This window comes from Battus philenor, unplaced genomic scaffold (genome assembly GCF_028537555.1).
Source record: "Battus philenor isolate CCGP_79_NKW_IND1 unplaced genomic scaffold, ilBatPhil1.0.hap1 SCAF_2, whole genome shotgun sequence".
Taxonomy (NCBI): Eukaryota; Metazoa; Arthropoda; class Insecta; order Lepidoptera; family Papilionidae; genus Battus; species Battus philenor.
In genome coordinates this window covers 7,691,384-7,717,696 of record NW_027181682.1, presented here as the reverse complement: position 1 = coordinate 7,717,696, position 26,313 = coordinate 7,691,384, and the positions used below count along the sequence as shown (strand labels likewise).

General features: G+C 30.5%; 2 protein-coding genes across 3 annotated transcripts in view; both read left to right on the top strand.

The window, feature by feature from the left end:
* Positions 1 to 13,285, top strand: part of Pka-C3 (Protein kinase, cAMP-dependent, catalytic subunit 3) — a 32,760-nt gene extending 19,475 nt beyond the window's left edge. For both annotated transcript variants that reach the window (XM_068765421.1, XM_068765420.1), the window contains exons 4-7: positions 5,025 to 5,270; positions 6,912 to 7,093; positions 10,940 to 11,017; positions 11,933 to 13,285. In XM_068765421.1, coding sequence (XP_068621522.1) covers positions 5,025 to 5,270; positions 6,912 to 7,093; positions 10,940 to 11,017; positions 11,933 to 12,058 — 632 coding nt within the window. In that variant the 3' untranslated portion in view covers positions 12,059 to 13,285. The remainder of the gene's footprint in view (positions 1 to 5,024; positions 5,271 to 6,911; positions 7,094 to 10,939; positions 11,018 to 11,932) is intronic.
* A 1,869-nt stretch (positions 13,286 to 15,154) lies between these two features.
* Positions 15,155 to 26,040, top strand: LOC137921906 (uncharacterized). The gene is made up of 14 exons (XM_068764695.1): positions 15,155 to 15,346; positions 15,946 to 16,102; positions 16,174 to 16,303; positions 16,392 to 16,523; positions 17,840 to 17,950; positions 18,029 to 18,134; positions 18,204 to 18,351; positions 20,755 to 20,906; positions 21,185 to 21,341; positions 21,916 to 22,045; positions 22,433 to 22,564; positions 23,168 to 23,278; positions 23,365 to 23,470; positions 23,937 to 26,040. The coding sequence occupies exons 1-14, from the start codon at positions 15,208 to 15,210 to the stop codon at positions 24,086 to 24,088; spliced, it is 1,863 nt and encodes a 620-aa protein (XP_068620796.1). The 5' UTR covers positions 15,155 to 15,207; the 3' UTR covers positions 24,089 to 26,040.
* Positions 26,041 to 26,313: the final 273 nt, after the last annotated feature.

Here is a 26,313-nt window from a genome sequence, read left to right as displayed (position 1 = left end):
TAGATAGTGTATCTTAAGGTTTATTTTAGAGAACACTTGAACTTTCCTATGGCACTAATATTCAGAAGTCGTAATTTTGTTAACTGTTCAATTTATATTAGAGTTTTCCCCTATGAATAAATCTTCCGATCGTGTATATCGAGATATTTTTATACATTACAAATACATAAATCAAGCCCGTGTCCAATTTCTTTGCGCGCGGTGATTTATTTCACGATATCGTAGTTCTTAGCCCGTGCCAAGTTCAGTGCGATTTGTCCAGCGAAAACTTTATTCTGGTAACATCAGGTTACATGCATTTGGCTCGGAGTGTTGTTTTGATCACGGATAATTGTTAGAAAATTTTAAAACGGTCATAAAACAATTTTTCCTCAATAATAAAATTGACTATATTCTATTAATAATAAGATTTAATGAATTACCATTAATGATTTTGTTACTATTTTTTAAACCTTTTATTATTTAAACTTTATGTTTTTGCTTTTAATTTTGACGCCTTTTACTATATATAGTTAAAGATTTTATTTTGTTTTCTTTTGAATGTTATAAATGGTTAACAAATTATCCAATTTAGTAGCCTTGATAAGAATGAACTTGCAAGTAATTGTACTTGATATGATATATCTGGAGAAAGGACATAGAGTGAACTGAAATAGATCGTCAATGACGCGGTCTATGGACAGGTGCCTCTCGTATTGATAATTTTATGCTCATGTATACACTATTGAGCAGTGGTAGCCCGGCGGTAGAGAACTGAGCCTTGCGATCGTACATTGCGAGTTCAATTCACGGGATACAGTCTTATACATAATTCACACTTTGTGCATTAATTTAATGTTATAATTAATCAAGTTTTCTCCTCCTCCATTCGGTCCTCTGCTTACCATAATACACACAGCGATCGCCAATCCGCCTGCCAAGCGTGGCAATTAATTATTAAAAAATATCAAAAAGAATAACTTTTCAACCTCGGCGACATTTGCGTCAGACAACGCGACGCCTATTTCGCGTTCTATGAACTACTTCATTTTAAGCTCGTTACCCACAGGACTCTATTCCCATTTGTTATTACCGTGATTGAAATTCATGTCACAAAAAATCATACTAGTTAATTAGTATTTTTACACGTTTTAAAAATAAGATACTGTCCACATTATTTCTCGTTTGTTATTAACGTGTAAACAAGTTAAATCACATCTTATTGTAATGAATGTACTTAATATGTATAATGTACTTTCTGTAATATAATGTACCTTAATAACTCACGTTAACGGATCTGTTGCTTTTATTTATATTGATTTATAACGTATTTGCGAGATTGAATACTTGTTTAATAACATCCATGTTTATAATAAACGTGTCGTCGAAAAAAAAATCGCCAATTAAGTAAAAAAAGTAATACAAAAAGTTATTTAACCAAACTTAATTATCCATGTACTTTACTATACGCGCTGTTTATATTTTGCATATTATGTAATAGTGTACTTAAATCGCTTTATACATCGTTTTAATAAGTCTTTACGTTATTCCGATTTCTACGAGTTATATTTCCCGGCGAAACTATACGTAACATACGCACATTGAGTATCGTGTACGTATTGGAATTATTTTCAAGTGGGTTACGACTTCCGACAAACGCTGTTATAATAGCACTAATAAATTCAAAATTTTTAAATGCTTCCAATAGTAGCACTTTTTCGTTAATTAGACTTATACGAGGCTTAATTAAAAACAGTCGACGGTTACTTTTATCGGACGGTTATTTTAACAATACAAAAATCAATTTTAATTTGCGCTATTGAAGTAACGCTCATTGCTAAAGTTATAATGATACGTGCCGAGTCGAGTAAGCAGCTATTTAATATGATTTGATTTTGTATTGTAGTCAGACACAGCCTATATCAAAGATAACTAATAAAAAATATTCCTTTTTTGTGCGAATGTGTCGATTAAAAAGGAGTAAAAATAAAAGTTATTTCAATTACTACTGATGAAGTAAAATAAATTTATGAAGAAAAAAATTGAAGGGCTTAAAATACAATACTAGATTTCATTGAAGTGTTCTTAGTGTTACCGTTAACGTGAAAACGAGGCATGTCTGTAAATTAGATGGGTATTTTTTCTTTTTTTTTCGGCAAATGATTATTGTGTATAAATCTCATTGTTGACGTGTTTGTAATGCAACACTAAGGACCTTCAAATGCTTAGGCGCAAAAAGGCATACGCTGGATGTGTGTTCTGGTGTCATTAAAAAACATTAATCTAAGATGGCCGATAACACTAACAAATGATAAGTGTCAACTTTAATACTTTAACTTATCAGTTAAAAGATACAAATATATTTTTCTCTTCTTAAACATCTAAAATTTATGATGGATTATGGATATGATAGATATTTATAGACGTGTCCGATTGTAAAAAATTATATGTTACCTTTGAATACATTAGATTAGATTTCAGCGTGAAAAGATTATTTACTGACATTTGTGGATGTATGTAATTATAGGAGTGGTTCTCCCTTTTCTAAAAATCATTAACAAACATTTCTTTATAATGTCATATGAACATTCACAGAATTTTAAGAAAAATGTAGATAGGTGAAACAGATTAGGATGATCACCTGTGAATTATTAAATCAAATAGTTATATTTTTAAAGATGGTAGACTTAAAATACGAATATGACTATCTACCATTTATCTAGAAATAAGTATATTTAATGGTTAAACGACGAAAATATAATATATCCATAATGATGTATCGTTTACAAATCTGGGATAATATTATGAAGTAATTATTTGTATGTATAAACATATATATAACCAGAAAATCAGTTATCCGAGTCGGTTATTCATTAATAATATGCTTACACAATTTAAGACAATTTCTGATAAAAAATAATATTTTAATAATAAATTTGTTGATGAGTAAATTCAATTTGTTTGTAGAGTGCTATAAGTCACTGTATATCAGAAATGATCATCATGTACTTTTCTTTATTCGAATTTTATATTCTATTTATGTTATTAATGAACAGTAATATTTTATTTTTCATTTTTTTGGTATTTAATGATCAGCGTTTTATCTTAATTTTACACACGTAAACAAATATATTTAGTCATACTAGTGTAGTCCTAGACATCGTTGAAAAAAAATGATGTCATGCGACCGTTCCATAGTCGACGAGGTTATAACGCCTACAACGCTCTGAATCATTGATGGCAACTACATTTGTAAACCTTTAAAGTGTTTTAGTATATAAAATATGGCATAGTTTTAATGTTGGAATGTTATTAGTCTATGCTTCTTTTAGTTTAAATAACGGTTTATAAACAACTAACGGTTTTTAAATATTAGTGTGTAATTATTTTAACAACTTCAATAAATAATTACACACTATTTATTTTTTGATTTACAATCAATATCTTTTATTTAATTAATATTGATTGATTACAGATGTTAAAGCTTACGTGGGATGTATAGTTCATTTGCTGCTAATTATATGTAAGATAAACTTAATCGAATAATCAATAATTTTATATAAAATAAATAACCTATTTCTTAAAAAAATGATTGGGATTGTTATATATTAAAATTAATTATTGTTTACTATCTGACTCTGTAGACATGACCGCCAGAAGTTAGATGTTATTGGCTTGTCGCATCCAATATAAAAAAAATTACATTAATGTTGCAGAGGGTGATAGAGAAATTTAATATAGTTTCAAAGCTTTCTGCCGACAAATGAGATTCACCCCGTCGAAACTTTTACATTTATTATAAATTACAGTGTATATTACAATAATATTAGTAATAATAAATAATTCTTTTCAATATACACATATTCGCGAAAATGAAATGGAAAATTACATTTGAATCATAATGCATGTCCCAGCGAACGTTGATTGCCCTCGGCGCTGGTAATTCAATAGATTTTGGTGAATCTAATTATGTAAGAGCTCCGTCGGAGCTTTCTCGTAGTATCGGCACAGACAAACGCTACTAATAATAAGATGTAAAATGACGTTCGAGCTCTCCAACGCTGGCAGTTGACTTTGAATTTATGAACACAAAAATAAATACGACGTCTTGATTTTTACCAATTGGTTGCGAGTTTTTATTAATATTATGTGGTTTGAACTTATCCGTGTTTGCTTATTAGAATAAAGAGTTGTTACACAAATATTTTTAGAATAAATTTTTCGATGTGTCTGATTAAATTGCATGAATATATAATGATTGTTTTAGACATTATCTTTAAGACAAATATAAGGAATAGTTGAAAAAAAATGTGACGTTTATTTCGCTAATATTCCATGTTCATATCTAGTTAAATAGAGAGGACATCTTAAACGTATCTTGACGATTTGAAAAAGAACTGTGAAAGTAACAATACTATAAATGTTAGATAATTTTCGTTAAGTAACTTACAAGTAGTAAATAGAATGCCTCATGTTATGTGACCATGCAGACCACTATGAATATACTTATTTCGGATAAGGAATGATACCCTTGAGAACAAAGACAAAATATACGTGGGTTTCAATTAATCATCGTACAAATTGTTAATATATACCATTGCAAATTCTACAAGAGTTCTCTGGAGTTTTTTTATGTTGTTCTTGTATTATATCACCATCATCTTTAGCCACAGGACGAGCAATCTTAGACATAGTATTTTCCCAAAAATTACATCCTTCAAACATATTTAAATGTATCATAATAGCGCTCGAGTTAATTCTTCAGAAAACTTCATTTTATTATCATGTGTACATTTGCTTGATTTTTTGAGCTTGATCTTCAAAATTCCCTAACTAAACAAAAATTCCCTACAAACGCCCGTCAAAGTTTTACAAACTAGAATGGTTATACTCTGAATTTTTATTTAAAATTATTACGAATTAATGCTGAATATAAGTATGATATTTTTTGGTTAAAATTGTTTAAAAATTCCGAATATGTTTTGAATTTTATTTTACAGATATTATACACGATGTTTCTAACATAAAAATAAAATTATTCACAGGAAATTTCTACGCTGCAGAAATAGTTTCAGCGCTCGAGTACCTTCACGCAAGAAACATCGTATACCGAGATCTTAAACCGGAGAATTTGTTGTTAGCGAAAGATGGGCATTTGAAAATCACTGACTTTGGATTCGCAAAGAAATTAACAGATAGGACGTGGACTTTGTGCGGAACACCGGAGTACTTGGCACCTGAAATTATACAAAGCAAAGGCCACAATAAAGCTGTGGATTGGTGGGCTTTAGGTGCGTATGTTATTAATTTTTACAAATTATTATTTCTTAAGTCATCCATGTGTTCGCAAAAAAATATTTTATCATTGTTCACTTATACTTAAGAGAAACTTTACTAACCATCGAGTAAACGTTTATATTAGAGCCAGGAGCAAATAAGTTTTCATATAAAATGAAATGCTAAGCATCAAATCGTTAGTTTCATAAATACGTTTCTATCTAGTGTAAATGGTGTTGTCAATATAAAATTTTATGATTATAACGAGACTCGTTACATTTATATGCAAAAGTTTTTGACCGTATCTTCTTAATAGTTGTAGTAATAATGTTTTACAAGCGTTTAAACTATCCCACTGGTGGTTGGATAGTCTGTGAAATAATTAATTCATAGCGAAAGTAAACGGAAACTCTTTATATTTATATAAATATCATGATATACATTTATACCATGACGTCGTTTGGTATTTTCAACTGGCGTTGGACATATTGAGTTCCTGGAAAAAAGAACATCGTCTTTTACACCTAAAAAGTTTCGACCTATTTGGCATCATTGTGTATGGTTGCCAAAAAATAACAATGTTAGATGATTTGACAAGTAATTTTTAAGAAAAATAGGACGCAAAATGACGAAAAATTTTCCTTTTTGCGTAATTAACATATTCTTGTTACGATTCTATAGAAGACATTGTAATCTACGTGGCATTATACTGTACGTAAAGAACATTAATATCGGTAGATTATTCTTTAAGGAAAACATATTTTGTTTACGTTTCACTTTGAAAGAGCTTTTACGACTATATTTTAGGAGCAATGTACGTTGATTTTTATTTGAAGTTTTCATTGTCGATTTATTTAGAAACACGCATGGGTCAAGTCAGGCGATTTTTGTTTTACAATCGAAGGTTGAAATAGCTTTTATTGCTTTTTATTCTAGAGGCGTTTGTTTTTTCTGGTTTTCAATATACCAACTGGTACATTGTTTGGATTGATGCTGTGATTTTTGGCAATGAGAAAACTATATTATTAAAACTTCTTTTCATTCTAGTTGGCATTACTTTGAAAATAACATGTTCTACTATTTTCTGTGCTTTTTATATTTTTTTAAACAGCTCACAAAATCTCGGAAATTACCAATTGGAGAGTGTAAACAATAGGCAGTAAGCTTGTCCAGTGTAAATATAGTTAAAGCTTATACGAACGCATTCATTATAATTGTTTGCGAACGGATTAATACATCGCACAGCGCAGTATCACTCGGCGCGCGGGCTGGGAACGTGGAGACATTCAAATGTTATGTTTACACTACAATTATTAAATGTTCCGGTGATTTATGATCTTGTCCATCGCACACATTCACTAGAGCGTGCCAAATTTATAAATGCGCTTAGATATAATTTATCGGCGGAGGGCTTGTGTGACGCGATTATTACTTGTTGTGCCCCTGCCATTGGGCTAGATATAACACATCACACCTGCTGCAACATTTACACTCCGATACAATGCTATTAGGATAATTGTCCAGTGACAAAACACGGCATTGGCGAAATGATCTGCGAAAAAAATTAGATGACACGTACAACAAAACATAAAGAATAAACATTCTCATTGTGGGTCATACTTAATTTTAATGCTTTGTTATCTTAATTTTTCCAGGTGTACTTATTTATGAAATGTTAGTTGGATATCCACCTTTTTACGACGATAACCCGTTTGGAATATATGAGAAAATCCTTAACGGGAGAGTTGATTGGCCCCGACACCTCGACTCCATTGCCAAGGATCTTATAAAGAAGCTTTTAGTCCAAGATAGAACAAAAAGGCTCGGCAATATGAAGGTGAGTCCACAAACAGCAATAAATTTATTTGAAGTAACTTGTGTTCAGCTATAATTATTTTACGCTTACGGCAAAGTCAATGACGATTCTTTTTAAAAGCTGATGCATAAATTTTAGTAGACCATATTTCGTTTTGGCTTCATTCGCAGTAGTAATCAAGTAAACAAAAATTATATTATTTTGGAGAAGACTTGTCGAATCATTTATTATTTACTAAATCCAGTATAATTATTTTATTACAAAGCCGTATATTTTGTTTTTATGTTAAGTCACAGTATCAGATTATTGTCAATATCAAAACTTGATTATTATTTTTTATGAGAAACAGTACTACTATAGTTCTTAAAAAATAAAAAGGTTACTTTTTACGCGCATATATGTTTATTAAAAAATCTTAGTGTTTTCCGCGTCGTTGGCCGTCCTCCAGCTCTTCCATATTTAACTTCTGGGCATGCGCTTGTCAACTTCCATTTTGAAGAACATTTGAATTTAATTTGCAGTGAAACCATCACGTTCGGTGTTAGTCACATGCCATTTAACTTACGCTTATCAATCAACTTATGACACTATAATACATGAAAAAATAACACGTTACTAGCGCTGGAACAATACAAGTGATCGCTGTTATAAAAAACAAAAGGATATTCTCTGCAATTTTTGTTTTGAAATGAACATTAAATTTTATAAAAGCTCCATTAAGAAATAGTATTTATTAGCACTATACTATTTGTTAGCAATCTAAAAATAATAACACATTACAGTATATAATCAAATTATAAGTACCTATTACGTGTTATGTTACATTCACAGTAGTATCATTACAATATAATTATATTCAAAATCTTAGACAAGGAATTAATCCAAATATGACGCGTACGCTACAGGATTTTATCTTGTTAAGGTTTCTGTTTCGAAAGGTTTGCAAGTAAACAAGCGTTTCTTGGTACAGTATGGAGAGTTTTCCAAAGGAGAATGTGTGTTGTTAACGATCCACGTTTCTAGTGATCGGGTGTTTTCTCTGAGCTTTTTGTCGCTATGGCGATGTCAAGTAGTTATTTAGAAAGCCATCAGTCAGGTGGACGGCGGCGACTTCACTCGTACAGTGGTATCCCGTCGACATAGCAATGTTACGTATTTTATATTGGTTTATCCAATGAAATCAAGGAAAATCTCTTAACAGAATCTTTGTGTTTTGAAAACGTGAAATATGCGAAGTCTGCCAATACACTTTACACTCAACTGAACAAGTATTTTCCGTTATGTTCACTCGTAAGATATTTGGCTTAAAACGTGAACTAGTGTTGTTTTTTTTTATATTTATTATTATAATTATAAAGCTGATTAAAGATAACGTATACATAAAAATAGCGTTAATGCGATTAATAATATTTTTAATGACGTGTATAAAATCAACAGTAGAATTGAATGAATAAATTATTTAATACGAGCTAGTCTTTTGGATAATAAAAATTATTCACTTGGTGTCCTCTATCATTTTATTGATGCAACTCATCCATATCTCACAACACACGATGACTCGGAAAGCGGAGTTTGTAGTAAGACAGCTCTCACATACTTCGGATTTATGCACGCCTAATGATACAAAGCGTGCTAGTTCTATTTGCTAAATAATAATGACTCTCCGCTTTTCTGCTTTAATGTTTATTTTAGAAACGACACACATAAAATGGTTAGTTTGATGATTGTTTTACATTTAGAACGGTAATTTATTTTCTTGTTAAAACTATATGACTGTAATAAATTGATTGAGATTACGGATTTTAGAATTCTGTATATACTTACGTATATCTTTTATTGTTTGGAACTTTTAAGAAATATGTTTGCTTTGGGAAAACGGTACAATTATGAAAAAAGAATCTGTGTAGATTTTTTTCATATTTATTTATATATGTATATAAGAGATTTCTACCTAATAACTGACTTATCACCATGTCCCTGGAACCATAAGGCTTAGGGATTACAAATTTGGTGTAAACCAAAATTAAATTTTACAAAAATCAACTCGCAAGAAAGAAGAAATATTTTTTTATAAAAGGAAAGCATCTGTATGAACTTGGAGAAGCTATCATGGTCATACATTATATTCTGATAATCGATCTTTTACTTAATTAAAACAATTTGTAATACCTCCAACAATATCTTGTTATTATTTATTGGGTCTACCGACAACCCATAGTCAATTACCTTCACTCGAGCTGATCTATTCAATCTACTAAATTACTTCAGGTAATGTATAAAGCTAGCAGACTCCCACCTTTTAATTATGTAGTGCGTTAGACGATGACAAAAGCAAGCTTTTAGCAAGTTAAGCAAATAGATAAATTTTTTTTTTTAAAATTAGTCTAGTCGTCCATCGTGACCCTAAGATATTAGTTTCTATAATAATATCGGGTACACACCTTTGTATTATTTCTTGTTTCTTTTCAATTAATTTATCACGGCACGGGTTGTTTCTGCATATTTTTATAACTTGTCTTCGTGTGTTTCAGTCTTATGGTCGCTTCACAAAAAGACTTGACAAGTACTTAATGGATGGTGGATTTTTTTTCAGGTTTTTAATTATTTAATATTATCACTCTGATATATACAAAGTATCTTAAAGTTTTCGTGTAACTACTCAGTCGTTGAAACAAATAAATATTTTTTTTTTAATGTATGAAATATCATAAATGATCATCGATTATTAAATTATAGAGAAGACAAAGATTTGAAACATCTATTACATTAATGTATTTAAAAATGTATTGAAATATAATAATAGCAAATCTATCTTATATATACCGGCTAAAGCCCGCTCGTTATTAAATAAATTATGGTAGTAAATTGTAGTACCGATCTATCAATCTACACCCAAAGGAATTGCGTAAAATGTGAGCTTACGCAACCGACTAGTTCAGAAACGTGGCGTTCAACTTTAAACATTACAGTTTACGACGTTTCACTGCAAATGAGCGTCGCGATGCCAATAATAACAGAGTCCACGGTTTCAAACCCACGATGCAACTCTCACTCTGCCTCTTTGCTATACATACATATATTATTTAATGTAACCAGTCGATTTTTAAAAAAGTTATGAAGAGCACTGACGATTAGCTATAATTGAATAAATTAGGTTGTATGTCACTCTTGTCTCTGCGTTTGATAAGGGACCAACGCAGCGCTAATGTTTTTAGCTAAATATTGGTTTTTTAATTTGAATGTGTTAAGAGTAAGTGTATTTAAATTTGTGTTACAGAACTTGTCTATTGTAGCACTGTTAACTGCACCACGTGTTTCTAAATAACCACTATCCATCCATCCATTAATTTCGTTACCTTCTCAGAAGCAAAAGGAGTAACGTAACATTTTAGTAGCTAGTTTAGTGTAATATTTTAATAATAATTTTTGGTATTAAACTATAGGAACCTCATAATAAAGTTTTTTTATTAACATTAGCTTATTTATTGCGCAAGATGAAAAATGACATAATTCGTGGATTATTTCGTAAACGGTCCATCTGCATGTATACTCGATATATACGAGTATGATAGCTGCAGTCACGTTTAATATACGGATGGGTTTTCAGAAGCATTTGTTACTACATGTCACACATGTATCCCGTAAATTCATAGGTAGATGTGACAATAATGGCTGATGATTCAATGAATACTAGAAATTCGTAAGATTTATTTGCAAACAGAGAGTGTAATGGTGTACTTTAAAATGATAACACTCAGCAATGTTACGGTGGTTGCTATAAATAGTTTATTTCCCAAGTTTTACAGCTGAACTGTTTGCGATTTCTAGACAATATAAAACAAACAGCTTTTTTTGTTTTTGTTACAGTGCGGATCTGAAGACGTTAAGAGGCACAGGTGGTTTAAGCATTTGGACTGGGCGGACGTGTTTATGAAGAAGTTGCAGGTAACTTTAATCTGGATTATTTACAGCTTGTTAACTGATGTTATAAATTATTCACTGTGATTATATTTAAATTACGAGTATATACATCAGACAGAAATAGAAAATAAGTTCAAAAATATTCTCATTGGAATTTGTTGTAAATGTTCGTAAAGTTGAGTAGTTGTGAAAGTGATAAATATTATATCATAAATACATTTGCGATATTTACGCCTTAAGTGACTTTATAGACTAATAGAGTATTTTTTTCCATTATTACACATATTAAATGTAAAAAAATATAAAACATAACCTTTATTTACGACGATAAAAATATCAACATCTAAAAACAATGTAAATATTGCAAATTGTACATTAGCGCTTTCAAGTGTGTGATCAAGCTTTTCCTAATCGTTACGCAACACGAAAGGTATTTATTTCAATTGCAGGTCACTGTTCAAAAGCTTATATCTTTATTAATTGTTATACTTTTATTGTAAAAATAGATTATTTCAACCGCGATTTTATATTAAAGAGGTTGTTATACAAAGATGTATTATAGTACTTTGCAGAATTCAATAGCTTTTAATAGTATTCATACATTTTATACATATCACAACAATTTAATTGTAGTTTTTATTATTATATATGCATATAATATCTTAATATCGCAAAGTACCATCAAAGCGTTCGGTCGAAGGTATGCGACGTCCTGACCATCACTTGCAGTTGCAGTTCTAACAAGGGTTTTGAAACATGTACCAATTTTTTTTGCAACATTGTCTTTGTATATACTATTGGTGCATTAATCTACTGATTTCATTAGCAATCACATTCTTTAAACCGGTTCTAAGTATTTGTACAATACCGTTTAGTGACGAAGAACAATGTCTCAAATCTTCTTATTTCTTAAATTAAATAGATTTTATATATTTTCAGCCTCCAATAATGCCAACAGTTTCATACGAGGGCGACACATCCAACTTTGACGAGTATCCTGAGACAGATTGGAAGGCCGCACGCGCGCTTGACCCAAATGAACTGAAGCTGTTTTCTAACTTTTGATGTTCGTAGGGTAATATAAGTAGATTTTGATCAATTTACGTCTGTTCATTGCAGACCTTAAAGCCATTCGTAATTACACTAGAAATAATTTCTAGAAACATATGACATTTCCTTTATTTTCCTTCTAATTTATTAACCGCAATTTTTTTCTTACGCATTGCTTAGAAATAATGAGTAAGAATATATGTATTTTATACACTAAGCAATATGTTCCTTCATACTTAAAAAGTATTATTTTTGGGAGAAGTCTATTGAATAGATAGCGCATAAAAATTAATGGGTTTTTTGTTTCGTTTGAATTCATTCAGCATAACGTATTCTTGAAAAAAATATTTCAATTTAAAGCAATGATTATGACAAGAAATTAAAATATTCATTTAAATCAGGTTTGTCATTGATAGAATCTAGAGTTTTTGTTAGGTTTATGGAAATGCGAGAGGATGCAGCATTTAATAAATTAAAATGAGACCTACTTCATCTCACATTGTAAATTTCGATTTAAGCAATTTTATGTCGTGATTCATATAAATAGAAAGTTTGTTAAAATAAACCACGTACTGAATAAATGGCGACAGTTATTGTAAAAATTCTCTCAAATTTGCATAGAAAATGGCCATTATAATTCCAACGCTTTCTAGTAAACTGGTAAGTATTAAAAATAGTTTTACCTTTCGATACACTTGGATTCTTGTCCGTTGTTTTGTGATTGAGAGTAAGGGTAGTACTTTTTAAGTAGATTTAAGCCTGTAGTACATAAGTATTTATTTATAACCGTGTGACTTACTATTTACTTATTTTAAGTATGATGTCATGGAAGCTATAAGTAGTATGGGCCGGTTCCTGTGGCTGTGCATAGGTTCCTTGACTTATGTTATTACTAATGTCGCATCCTTGTGAACATTCAAGTCGTAATAAATGCGCAAAAATAGCTTGTAAACTCAGTAAACCGAACGGTACCTAAACTAAATTATTCAGGAGTGTGAATCATAGCACATTCGGCTTAAAATACAGACTAATATAAATTTGTGAATGTTAACTTTAAATGTATAATTTTAATTTTGATCGGCCATATTTAGTTCTCTGTGATCAATTTAGTCAACACACCCCTGCGATATCAGAAGCCATTTGTTTTGAAAGTTTTTATAAAAAAATTGGGCTTTTTAGACACGTCTATGTTAAAATAGCAACAGGGTTTACAATGTATTATAAATGAAATTGATGCAAATGTTTACCAAATAAATATATTGCTTGAAAAATTAATGTGGTTTATTTTTGTTACACATGTAACGATTTCTATTAAAGGAGTAATGAAAATTAAATGTTTATTGTTACGCATTGAATCTGTTGAAATAATCGCGTTGCTCGGACATAGATCAGAGTAAACAAAGCATACGTTTAGGCATATTACAAACCGTGCCGAAGCTTCGGCTCAGAAAGAATTGAGAGCGTAACCGTTTTGATTTATGACTTTACGTAAACTTCATATTTAACACATGACGTAAACGCAGCGGTTTGGAAGGAGTTCAGATGTATGCATTATTTTTTTATGCATAGTTTGATTTTATTTTAAGCGTGTTGCACCTGTTGGGGTTATACACGCAGATCTTTGTTTATTTTGATTACATCGGAGTAGACAGTGCGCCGCCGGTTGGTGTCTGTTTTATTTCGTGCTAGAGCTTTTACTACAGACACTGCAGGTGCACTTGTGTATATAGGAACGTCGTTTAATGCACTCCTCATTGCCTTATTATGTGCCATGTACATAAGAATTTAAACATGCATCACCTTTACAACTTCTCTAAACAGTAAATCATTAAATCTAATTAAAATTATTTGATTCAAGGTGATTATCAAGGAAGCAAAATAATAATTAATAAAATACAAAGTACTACATGGAGATAGTATATTTATAACAAACAATAAGACGCCTAGATATAAATATTTTGATAATTGTGGTTAATCTGATATTTATCATGTTATAAGCTCTGATAAATAATAACACTGCGTCTAAGCAAAAAAATTATTAAACATTTTTTAATCATGTAAACGTTTATTTTAAAAATATAATAATACACATATTAGATAATATCCTAGTAGCAATCGGCTCTTCTTATGTGTTAATTTATTCTAAATTTATAATTTATTCTGTCAACTTCGCTATTAACCTCAACCTAACTAGTTTTTAGAAAATAATGTTACTTATCTAAGTAGGATGAACAGAGTTTTTAAAGTTTGAACAGGATTTTTTGGATAACGGGAAATACAAAAAAATGCCGTTAATCTACACTATTATTGATAATATTAGATTTCACACGAATGGTTACGTAGTTTTAAAATTTTGAGAATCCATGAGTAAAAATTTGTTTGTAAGTATTTAATTAATAATAATTTATGTTATTACCTACGTACTGACTCATCACAATTTCTCTGGAAGCGTAAGGTATAGAGAATTTAAAATCTAAAAATAACCCTCCACATTCTAAAGCCTGTACTTGAGACTACACGCTTCCTTGGTCTCTGGATGTCGAACTTCTTTGAGTAAGAAGCGACAGAGAAGAAATATCGTGGGAATTTCGGTTAGTGCCCAGCGTAAAACCCGGTCTTGCAGGAACAAATGTGCGAAGGCATTTCCTCCAAGCAATAAATAAGCGCAATATCTCGGTTTAGGTAGCACAGACATGGACACAGCCTTCTTGTTACAACACGTCGGGGACCAGGATGAGGTAACATAAGCATTTTAGTGATACCAATAAAACCAGAAAATATGATGATAACGTCACGAAAAATAAAGATACAGATTAAAGAAATAATTCTAGTTACTCAAAATCTTGAGCAGAAACAAAGGAACAATGTTATTATGGCCTAATTTGTAAATTTAATGTTTGCATTAAAATCTGTTGATATAATTTTATAAACTAGAGGTAGTTTTTCACAATAAATATTTACTGAAAAGGGTTTATATGCTCACAGTTAAAAGCTATAATTCTTGGAGCAGTCCAAATATTGATTGTTATACATAGCTACTGATAACTAATCAACGATAAATTTAATAACGATACATGTTTGTACTATTTGTACGCAGCAGTGTTGCTTGGAAAGAGGCACACATAAAACGTATTTTATTATTTTGTGCAAAATATTGTAGAGCGATGTCTTTAAGACCCTTAATTAATGAACTTGCTGAAGTAGCACGTTCGGAGCTGAATGAAGATCCGAAACGAATAAATGACGATTTACAACATATTAAGGAGTGGTTGTCAAAACAACCACATTTGTCTGCAAGAATGGGTAAGTATATGATATATTAATATTTCCCAATTGTTTCCAAAGTTTTTAATTGCTTTCTGTTATATGTCGATGCTTTAATCGTCCCTAGAATTATTCCTTATTTAAATTTTGTTTCTGTTAATCATCTATTCTTATAACAGCTTCTTGTAGCACTAGTATCTATTGTCCGTAATGGTAAACCATAATTAAATCATGTTTTTTGTACGCCACCATAGCTTCACATAAATTTTACATTTTATGTCTTAAAAGTCGTGATTACACGATGGAACATGAGATGGTAATTCCGCTTATTAATGGCTTTTGGTATGATTGTTATTAAATCTAAACAAAACAATATAGTTTGGTTGCAAAAATGGACACCGCAGTAGTATACCCACTCAGACATTTTCTTGACATAGAGAACTATTGAAATTGATGTATTATATTGTTTTTTAATGTTATAACTAGTATTAAAACCTGAATTTCTTTCACAACAGAATGTGCAGAATTTAGTAAAAAAAAGTTTTCTCTTAATGTTTACTTTGGAAGTGTAAAGGATAAATAAATTATTGAATGGGCTATAATTTTTTCTTGTTTTAAATAATAATATTCATTTACAGATGATCAATGGTTGATAGCATTTCTTCGCGGATGCAAGTATAGCTTAGAAAGAACAAAGGAAAAGTTAGATCTTTACTATTCGATTCGCGGAACAGCACCAGAATTATTTAGGATTAAACATAACGAGCCGCTTTTTAACGAGATTCTTGATCTGGGGTAATTGAACGAGTAATTAGAGTTTTTATTAATAATTTTACAGTGTGTTTATAAACAATTTTTGTTTATAGTGCGAACCTTGTGTTACCAAAGGTGGCAAGCCCTTCTTCCCCCCGTGTGTCCATTATAAAACCCGGGAACTATAATCCAGATAAATATACCATCGCCGATATAATATCAGTGGCCAATACTATTGATAAGGTAAGGAATTAATTGAAGTTTAAAAATAAAGGTCATTATAATGTTACTTTTAGGTTAAAAAATGTTAGATGAATGTTGTTTGTTAAAGATTTCATTAATGGAAGATGACAACTATGTCGTGGCGGGTGGCCAGTTTATTTTGGATTTGGACGGTGTCACGATGTCCCATTTTCTGCAAATGACGCCGACGACTATAAAGAAGATGGTGGTTTCGTCACAGGTAAAGTGGGCTTGTGTTTTTTTCCTATAATTAGAAAATATGCATGATTTGATAAAATTAGAATAAATCGTTGTCGTAATAGTTGTGTTATAATCTGTTTGAAGTTTACTTCAGATTACGGCTGTTTAATTATAACGAGCGTCAGTATGATATGATCTTTAGCAAAGGTGTTGCTATAATTCGCACGAAATATTAGCCTATCGGTCTTCGAATATACCACTTCAATCCGCAAATCCCAGTCCCTAGCCTAATGCTTAGTAAATTAACCACTACAATAATTGAACATGTTATGAAATATTCAAGCAAAGTAAGTATACACTTTGGTATGATATCAGTTATCGTACACGAAATAAGTACATGATAAGGTTACGTTTTATGTTTTTATTATATATAAATATATACAGTATAAAACAGTTATAGCAATGCATTTGTCGACTGAGATTTTCGATCGTATGTCGCCCGTTCGATTTCCGGGACACAATCTTAAATAATTCACATGTTATTAATTATATAGGTTTGCCACCGCTTACAAAAAAAAATTCAGAGTATGGGCAGGAGCGTACCATAATAAATAATGCGATCGTTAACCCGCCTCCCTTATGGTATATCCCCCCATAGATATCTCTAGGTAAGGCCTCTGCCTTGCAGATTGATATTACGGTACGGGTACGGATACTAAGTTTTCTGTTGATGTTTTCACTATTAGCCCAGAAGGCTTTTACTGCTTCATTGGAGCCGAGTTCACGGAAGAACGTTTGCACGGAAAGGTCCGTGAACTTACGCATATGGAAAGTATATGATGAACATAAAGTTAGTTTTAAGCATTATTAGTGAATTGGTAAAAACGTTTTGATAAGTTATCGTATCGACTAAAACATTTATATATGTATAAGTAATGAATAATAATGTACATAATAATTAAGTATGACAAAAATATTCTTTTTTAATAATTCAATTCCTTTTTTAGTTTAAAACAGAACCTAACCTAATATCTTATTTTAATTTCCACGAAACTTCACAAATAAAATCATCTTAGTATTAGTGAAATAAATAACGTCACCGTTTATAATTCAAAAACCGATATTATTTTCACGGGCCTATGGCATAGTATTTTAAAAAAGTAACACCTCTATCGATTTTTGACGTTTAAGTACGTTAGTAGGGACTACCTCTAATTCAAGTACTCATGGTATTTTACATTGTATTTTAGCTTATGTTCATTAGCAGTGTAATATCATATAAGGATTATATATAATGTTAACACCTAAACGTCAGTAAACAGCTCATTTATGACGATGTCAACTTGATGTTTCCAGGATGCAATGCCTTTGCGTATGAAGGGAACACATTATTTAAACACACCCACAGGGTTTGAAACCGTTTTTAACGCAGTTAAAAGTTTATTGAATGAGAAAAATCAGAACAGAGTAAGTAAATAAATAAATAAATAAATAAATATGTATCGCGGTTTGTTTAAAAAAATTTTGAATGATTTGCGTTTTCAGCTGTACGTGCACAATAAAAATTATGATGAATTGTACAAGCATATTCCTAAAGATATATTGCCAGTTGAATATGGGGGCAAAGGCGGAACAATCAAGGAAATAATAGGTAAACCGGTATTCTGAAACTATACAATATATGTATATTATAAGCAGGCTAATTTTTTTTTGTTTTTAGAATACTGGAAGAGAAAAGTGCAGGAATACGATGAATTTTTAGAAGAGGATTATCGCTACGGTACTAACGAAGCGAAACGTCGCGGCACACCTAAGACTGCGGAAAGTATGTTTGGTGAAGAAGGTTCATTTAGACAATTGAACCTGGATTAAAATTTTTGTACATGAGTATTATTTGAAGTATAAATGGTTTGAAATGTAATGATGACAATTGTTTTGATGAAAAAGTTTTGTTTCTAATTTCCTTATAAATTAGTTCCGTATTACTATGTGAAATGGATAATATCTATATAAATTTTAATAAATATATGAATATTAACGACAAATAAAAGTGTTTTATCCTTCATGCCTAATGTTTCAATCTGACTAAAAGAATTTGCACATCTCCTGTGTTTTTTTTTACCGTCTGTGTGCAGAAATACACGAATCTATTTCCTATGTATCCAACATAAATGTCGATTTGATAGGGTAATGTCCACTCTTCTTAATAGTAGAATCTTAAATATTTTATCTTAAAACTATAAAAAAAAATTAATTTCGAAATCTGACTCAAATTCAAAATTGTAATAATATGTTAGAAAAGTTGTATTGATAAACAGAGTTATATAAACGATCCAATGAATTGACTGATGAGAAAGAGGATATGGGCTTTTGGATCGTTCATTTCCATCTAAATATATTAACAAAAATATTTCGCATCGAAAACACTTTGTATAGCAAAATACATTGTGTCAGATTGCGAGATAATTAAATTCTATTATTATCCAGGTACTCTTTATTAGAATTTATTTTCATTGAAAAACTGGACAGGGTGTCCACTGGTATCTTTGTTCGATGCAAATAAGGCAGATATATATTTTCGGCTATTAAGCTTAATTATTTTGATAAAAATTGAATTGTATTACCCTTGTAATGTTCGGCCGGTTACAGAACTGAACTCAGGATATTTACAGAAAGAAAGTGTTGCACTGATTGGAAGAGATCAATCGGATTTTACTTACCCATGTTTAACAACTGCATAATTAAAAGTTATTATGCTCCAGATATTGTTTATTTAAAGCAATACCATTACATGAAAATGCATTAGTTACCTTTCGAACTGGAATATACAAATAGACATTTCTGTTTCGGGGTTAAAATTCGTTTTACAGTAATGCTAAACTACACCTGATGCAAAAGAGGTGTTTTAAAAAAAAAACATTTTATTAACGTATTTGGTGATCGTTGTATGTTAATTGGTTTTGATAAAATAACGACTGTTTTAGTAAAAATTAATGTTGTTAATTATTAAATTTCTTAAAAAAGAAAGTTTAATTTAATTATGCATACTTTTTAAATTAAATTTTTAAGAAAATTTAAACAGTTTATTAGATTACGGGCGTAGAAGGCAATGGAAGGTTGAACTCGACTGTTTTCAGTGCTATTGGATTGCTGTATAAAGTTTTGAAAGAAAGATGGTCTAAAAACGTCGTTAGCACCAATATGTAGTAGAGCGTTGACGTCGCCTCTTTATGTAATAAATTTTTTGTTAGGCAACACAACACTAATTATTTTATAGACAGAAAACCACTACTGTTGGAATCGAAGGGATGCCTATGTCGAGCAGTGGACGTCCCACGGCTGAAATTATGACGATAGTGTATTAATCTTACTATTTTCTTGCTTTTATTTCATTGTAGACAATTATATTTATTTTTTATCTATCGGGTCTGTTACGAGAATTTTTAGTCCATTAGTCCTGCGTTGCACTTGCCTGTTCGTGGTCTCCATTCCAGAACGAAGACCCCAGCGGCCATATCCTGCGTGCTGTGTCCTGTCCACTGTGTACTGCAAACGTAAAGTTGCTAATTCTGGCTTCGCTACATCGATTATTTTCGTTCTGTTACGGATCTCCTCGATTTCGTAGACAAAACCCGAGCATAGCCCTCGTCATGCCATACTATATATTTTTATACTATTACATATTGCTATATATGGTACTTTAATACAAAAGAGTAATTTGCGATTTATAAATAGGAATATAAAATTAACAGTGTAAGAAACAAATGTACACAATAGACACAATTACTAAATGTATACAAGCAGTGTCTAATTCAAGCTATAAATAGATCTTATAAACATTTATTTTATTATACAGGAGTCCTACATAATCTTAGTTTGATTAGTGTCTAGTTCCTATAATGAATCATCAAATGGTTTGTAGAGGTACATTACATTTATATGTAATATCTTGTATCTAATAAAATACCCATATCATGTTACAGATAAAATATGCTTAAATAAAAAATACAGGCACTGGTTATCTCTCATACTTATTATTCTTATAAAAAAATTATCAAATTGTGGTAATCATATCTAATAAGCGTATATTAATCTATAGTGTACTTAAATAATTATCATCACTATACTGCAATCAGCTAGTGTCAATATAATACGTGCCTGTTTCTAACTTCGTATTTTCATATTAGGTTTTTAATAAGGTAAATTCTTTTTTACTTATTTAAAGTGTCATTAATTACTTTTATACGGATAATAATATTAGTTTTTAATAGATTGATCAATATGCCGGTTCGTCCTTTAACCCCTGAATTAGCTGAGAAAGCTCTACTGGAACTCAATGAAACAGATTCGCAGAAGATGGAAGACAGCATACAACATTTGAAAGAATGGATTGCAAAACAGCCGCATTTGCGTGCGCGGACAGGTACGTCACGTAATTTTATTGTACTTTTTTAAAGCGATTCTTACGATAACAACGGGAAGTTTACTTGGTAAAGGAGACGCTCTTGTCAAAACTATAGGGTTGGACCTTTTGAAATACAAAATTAATTTTGTTTCGCGCTTTTGTGAGTTGTCCCAAGATTTTGTTTTTCTTTTATGTAAATTCAATATTAGCACTATGAAATGTTCAAAGACTTTTCACTGATTTCACCATTCGCAAAAAAATTGCATTCATAAGAGATTTAAAATTTGGCATTTCAGACGATCAATGGCTTGCTGCTTTTTTACGAGGTTGCAAATTTAGCTTGGAGCGATCGAAACAGAAGATAGATTTGTTTTATTCCATGAAAAAATGGGCACCCGAACTAGGTCCATTGAAATATAGCGATCCAAAGTTTATGGAGATTCATGACTTAGGGTAAGTCTTTGAACAAGTTTAAATACAATTTTCTATAGAAACAGAAACGGGTGTTGGTTTTCAATACAATATTTTTTTTATGCTACATTGTTATCTAACTATGACAGCGCAAATTTTGATATAAGACCGCTAGATTTAGATAGAAATGCATAATTACCATTATGGGAATCATAAGTACACAAATAAACACACCTGGAGATCGTATACTAGTTGTACTATTTTAAAGGCATAAGTGTATTGCTTCAAGTAGATATTTCATCAAAAGTTAAGCAGACTGTACGGTAGTTGGGATACGTTTACGTTTTGGTTAGTAACTTGGACTATACAATTGGAAATTTCTTATTTTTTTAACTTATTTTCATTGTTTGCTTTTACAATTATTTAAGAAAAAAAATATGAAATATGCATAGTTATAAATTTAATTACAATTGCATGCAGTGTACACTTATTAATATATTAATTTTTATAATTGTGATTGAAATGATATATTTTATATTTGATTTTACAGTTAATTACAATGCTGCTAACACGTTTTAATTATTAATTTTAATTTAATATTAGTGTTTTTTTACAGAATTGCAATTATCTTACCAAAAACTAATAAACCTGCTGATCCCAGAGTAATGCTTATGAGGCCCGGTGTAGTGGACCCAAATAAGTATTCTATAACAGAAATGATGTCTATCAATCTTGTAATTCAAAATGTATGTATTGGCACTATAGATTGGTTATATCTCTGTTTTATTGTAATTGTTTTTTGACTCGTTTAGAAAATCGTATCTGATGACAAAATTCAGGTTTTATAGCATTTTAATCTTTGCCAAATTAAGGGTTAAACAACGATGTCGAGTTATTAAAACCACAAGTTGAAAATGTATTTTTAGAAATACTAGAGGCTCTTCAAGTTTTAAAAAATGCAGAAAAAATTATTAAACAGTTGAAATGCAATTACAATTTACAATAATTTGTTTAATTTAAGTAGTTTTCCTCATCGTAAAATACTTATTGAATAATTTCACTGCAATATAAGGAACTTTCAGCTAAATGCAGGTGTACGACTCATTTGATTGGTCAGTATGATTATTTTACAGTTATTGCTAATGGAGGATGACAACTTTGTTGTGGCCGGTGGAGTAAGCATAATGGATTTTCAAGGTGCAAGTATGGCTCACTTTACGCAAATGACCCCTATGCTAATGAAGAAAATGACCACAGCATTTCAGGTAAAATATATATTTATTTTCTTACTAGAAAATATACTTCAAAACTATCAAAGTACTATAAAGTTTTAGTTAGTATTAATAGTATGCAAAAGTTTGTTTATTTTTCAAATATGTAATCAAATTCATATGTACATTTTTTAGTTATTTACTCTTCTTACAGAATTGTAACGGCTTACTTAATGCTTTTTGGCTACAAAGAATAATTGTTGTTTACGAGAAAAACTGAAAAGGAATAGACACAATATTTATTTAAGATTTTAAATTATAATCTTGAGACAAATGCGATACATTAGGAGGGTCCTAATACGACTTCTTGCCAGCAACTTAGACACCTGGACTTTTTTAGCATTAAAGATCCTAAATCTCTTTATTAATATGCTTTCTGTTTTATATGATTATTCTGCGATTACAATCGTTAACAAATAGAGATATCACTGTTCTTTATTATATAATTTTGCTTTGTGTTAATTTTGTATGTACTGACATTTCACAATTAGTCTGAATTTACACATTAAAATTTACACTTACAATTTAGCAAGTTTGTTAAGAATGTTTTTATTTTAATTTCTTTATGGATGTTATCTTTATTTGCTATGTCTGTAGGAAGCTACTCCGATTCGAATGAAAGGTGCTCATTACTTAAACACGCCACCTGGATTTGAAACTCTATTCAACTTTATGAAGAATTTCCTTAACGAGAAAAATAAAAAAAGAGTAAGTGATATTATAAGCTTTAAGAAACGAAGTGAATGATATCAGTGAAATGAAGTAATTTAATACATCATTTTTAATATTTTTAGTTGTATGTTCATAACACCGATTTTGAATCTTTGTACAAGTATGTACCAAAAGAGATATTGCCTGCGGAGTACGGTGGAAATGCGGGGACTATTCAAGAACTGTTGGGTGCGTAATAAAAAGGATATATTTAATACCAAAGTGCTTTTGTGCTGTTTTGAATATGCTAGAACTTAAGGCAAAGTTACTTAGATTTTACATGCGAAAGTGACCGACATCAGTATTTTGTGAAAAAGTTCTGAAAGTGTTATTAAATAAGGTAAAAAGAGCTTTAAAACTTTATGAAAATTTTGGTTTTGGTAAACTACACTTTATTTATATAATAAGTGATTCATCGTTTGGAAAAATCTCATGAATCAAGTTTCAAGCTGGCATTACATGTGTGGTTAGTGACTCCGTCGTGCCGGAATTAAGTCTTTAAGCTCTTTAAGGTTTAGTTGCAAGAAGTTGTGAAAAAAAAACAATGGCTTACCCGTGACATTTCTTTTTATTTTTGCTATTCCTATCCACGTGTAAATTTTTATTAGACTGTTATATATACTCTTGTAAGAATAATTATATCTCATTTTTATAGAAATTTCGAAGAAAAACATTTTGAAATACAGCGCGTGGCTGGATGAAGAGGAGAAGTTTGGAACTGATGAATCAAAACGCCCAGGAAAGCCGAGAACTGCCGAGGATATCTTCGGTGTTGAAGGGTCATTTAGACAGCTTCAATTTGATTAGATAACACACAAAATTATAAAACAAATTGTTAGACATGTTGCGACTTGATTAAATGATAAATTTCATTACAATTTACGAGCCTTATGTTTACTAATAAAAACGCATAGTTATGTTATATTACAAAAGAACAAAGTTGTGAGTGTGTGTTGGCTTTAAATTTCACTAAATTTTAAAATGAACTCCAATTCCTTAGCTACCCACAAAGCTGGTTAACGATATATAATACATAACGTATATCAAGTAATAAAATAAATAATACAAGGAAATGATGTAACTGTTGTTGTTATCTCTATTTAAAATTTTCTGCTTACACTTTTATAATTTTTAATAATGTGTTGGAACATAATGGAAAATAGTGTGCTGAAAAAGCCTAATGTTAGTAATAAAAATATAAAGAAATAAAATATATAGATATAAATAAAAACAAGCAGGATATTACCATTAACACATAATATAGTTGTTGAGCAAAAAAGATATCACAAAATAGCCCAAACACTAGATGTACATCAACCGCGTACACACTACAACTAAACACTAACGAAGATAAGCCACAATATCGAATTAGTTTTTCAAATTTTTATATTGTAAATCGACAATTTAATATGAAAAATACTAACAACATCTATTGATTGTTTTCTTTGAACACGTAATTCAATTTTTTTTTGTCGTGTTTCATTGTATCGATATATTACAATGTTACTATATGCAGATGAAAATCATCGATGTTTCGTTAATTATGCGCTTAAGAGCGCGATTACTTGTTAAATTTCGAAATAATTAAGTGTAAAATATTACGAATATTTGGTACTTTTATTGGTTCGTTTTATTAAAAATATACATTTTCCAGTATGTCATTTACACCTTTTGGCAGATCGGAGTTGTAAAAATAGTATGAGAGGTACCAGAACTATGGTTAATTTTTTTAATTCATCTAACAAATAATGGTTACCATGGAAACGCTTCAATGTTCGGTGTTGTGACGTTGTTTTGTTGCCGCCACCGCGGAGGCGGGCCGGCGCCGGCGCTGTGGTCGCTGCGGGGCGCGCGAGTGGGGGAAGGGGGAATCAAAACTTGTCGGCATGACGAGTAACATATATAGAGATTATAAACTGCGGTTCGAACTACATATTCAGTATTGGTATTCTTTGATTTAAAATAATAGCACGTATTGCATATTGAATTTGATAAAATCAGATTTCGTTGTTATAATTTTCTTAATTATTTAAAAATACAATAAAGTCATCAAACTGTTATATAAAACTTAACAATCTTTAGTGAAGCAAAAGGTCGGCATTTTTTTTAAATGAAATATTTGTTAATAAACTTGTTACTTCGTTAAAATTTTAAACTAATAATAAACCTGCCTACTTTTTACCATGAAATTCGTTACTTGATTAAATGTTATTTTATGTGAAATTTATGTAAGGGCTCAAGCAGAGCTCCTGAGGGATCCCTTGAGCTTAGTTATTGCGTAGAAGAGCGGGTTATGCGCTCTTTGTGTTTTGCTAAACAATTATAATAATGCTGTAAATGTCAATAGATAAACAGCATTAAACAATTACCATTAAAATTAAAAAGATTTAAATAAAAAGTTAGAAGTTAGTCAACCATAATTTTCTTTGATTGAAATTTATTCTTGCATTATTTGGTGACATTGTACAATTTTTGGTATCCCGTTAAAACCTACATGTCAATACTCAATTAAAACTCATACCAAAATGAGGTCGTTTTCTAAAAATATTTGTCTCCGAAATTATCTGCCTAGTATAAATAAACAAAATATAACCTAACACACACAAACATATTCGTACACAAACACGGATATCATTCCATTAAGACAATTAAGAAATGTTTTCATGTGTGCGTCTATTTATTATTATAGTAGTATATTTATTATAGGACTAGTTTTTTTTTCTGTTTTGTTTTCGTGTGTATGAGTTTTGTTTTTTTAGATAAATTATTGTGAAACTGTGTGCAATAAATATATGTTATTAAATAACATTGTATTTTTTTCATTGCAAATTTTACAAAATACTAAATTTCTTAATTAACCTTAAATTACAGATTAAGTATATAACACTAATAACAAATGTGCTGGCCATTGTAACCACATTATTATCATGTTAATTGCTATAAATTATAGTGGCTACACTTAATACCATTTAATTTTTAATGAACCGCAAGCCCGGATTAACTGGTTACCGTTGATATGGTAGTAAGGTCAT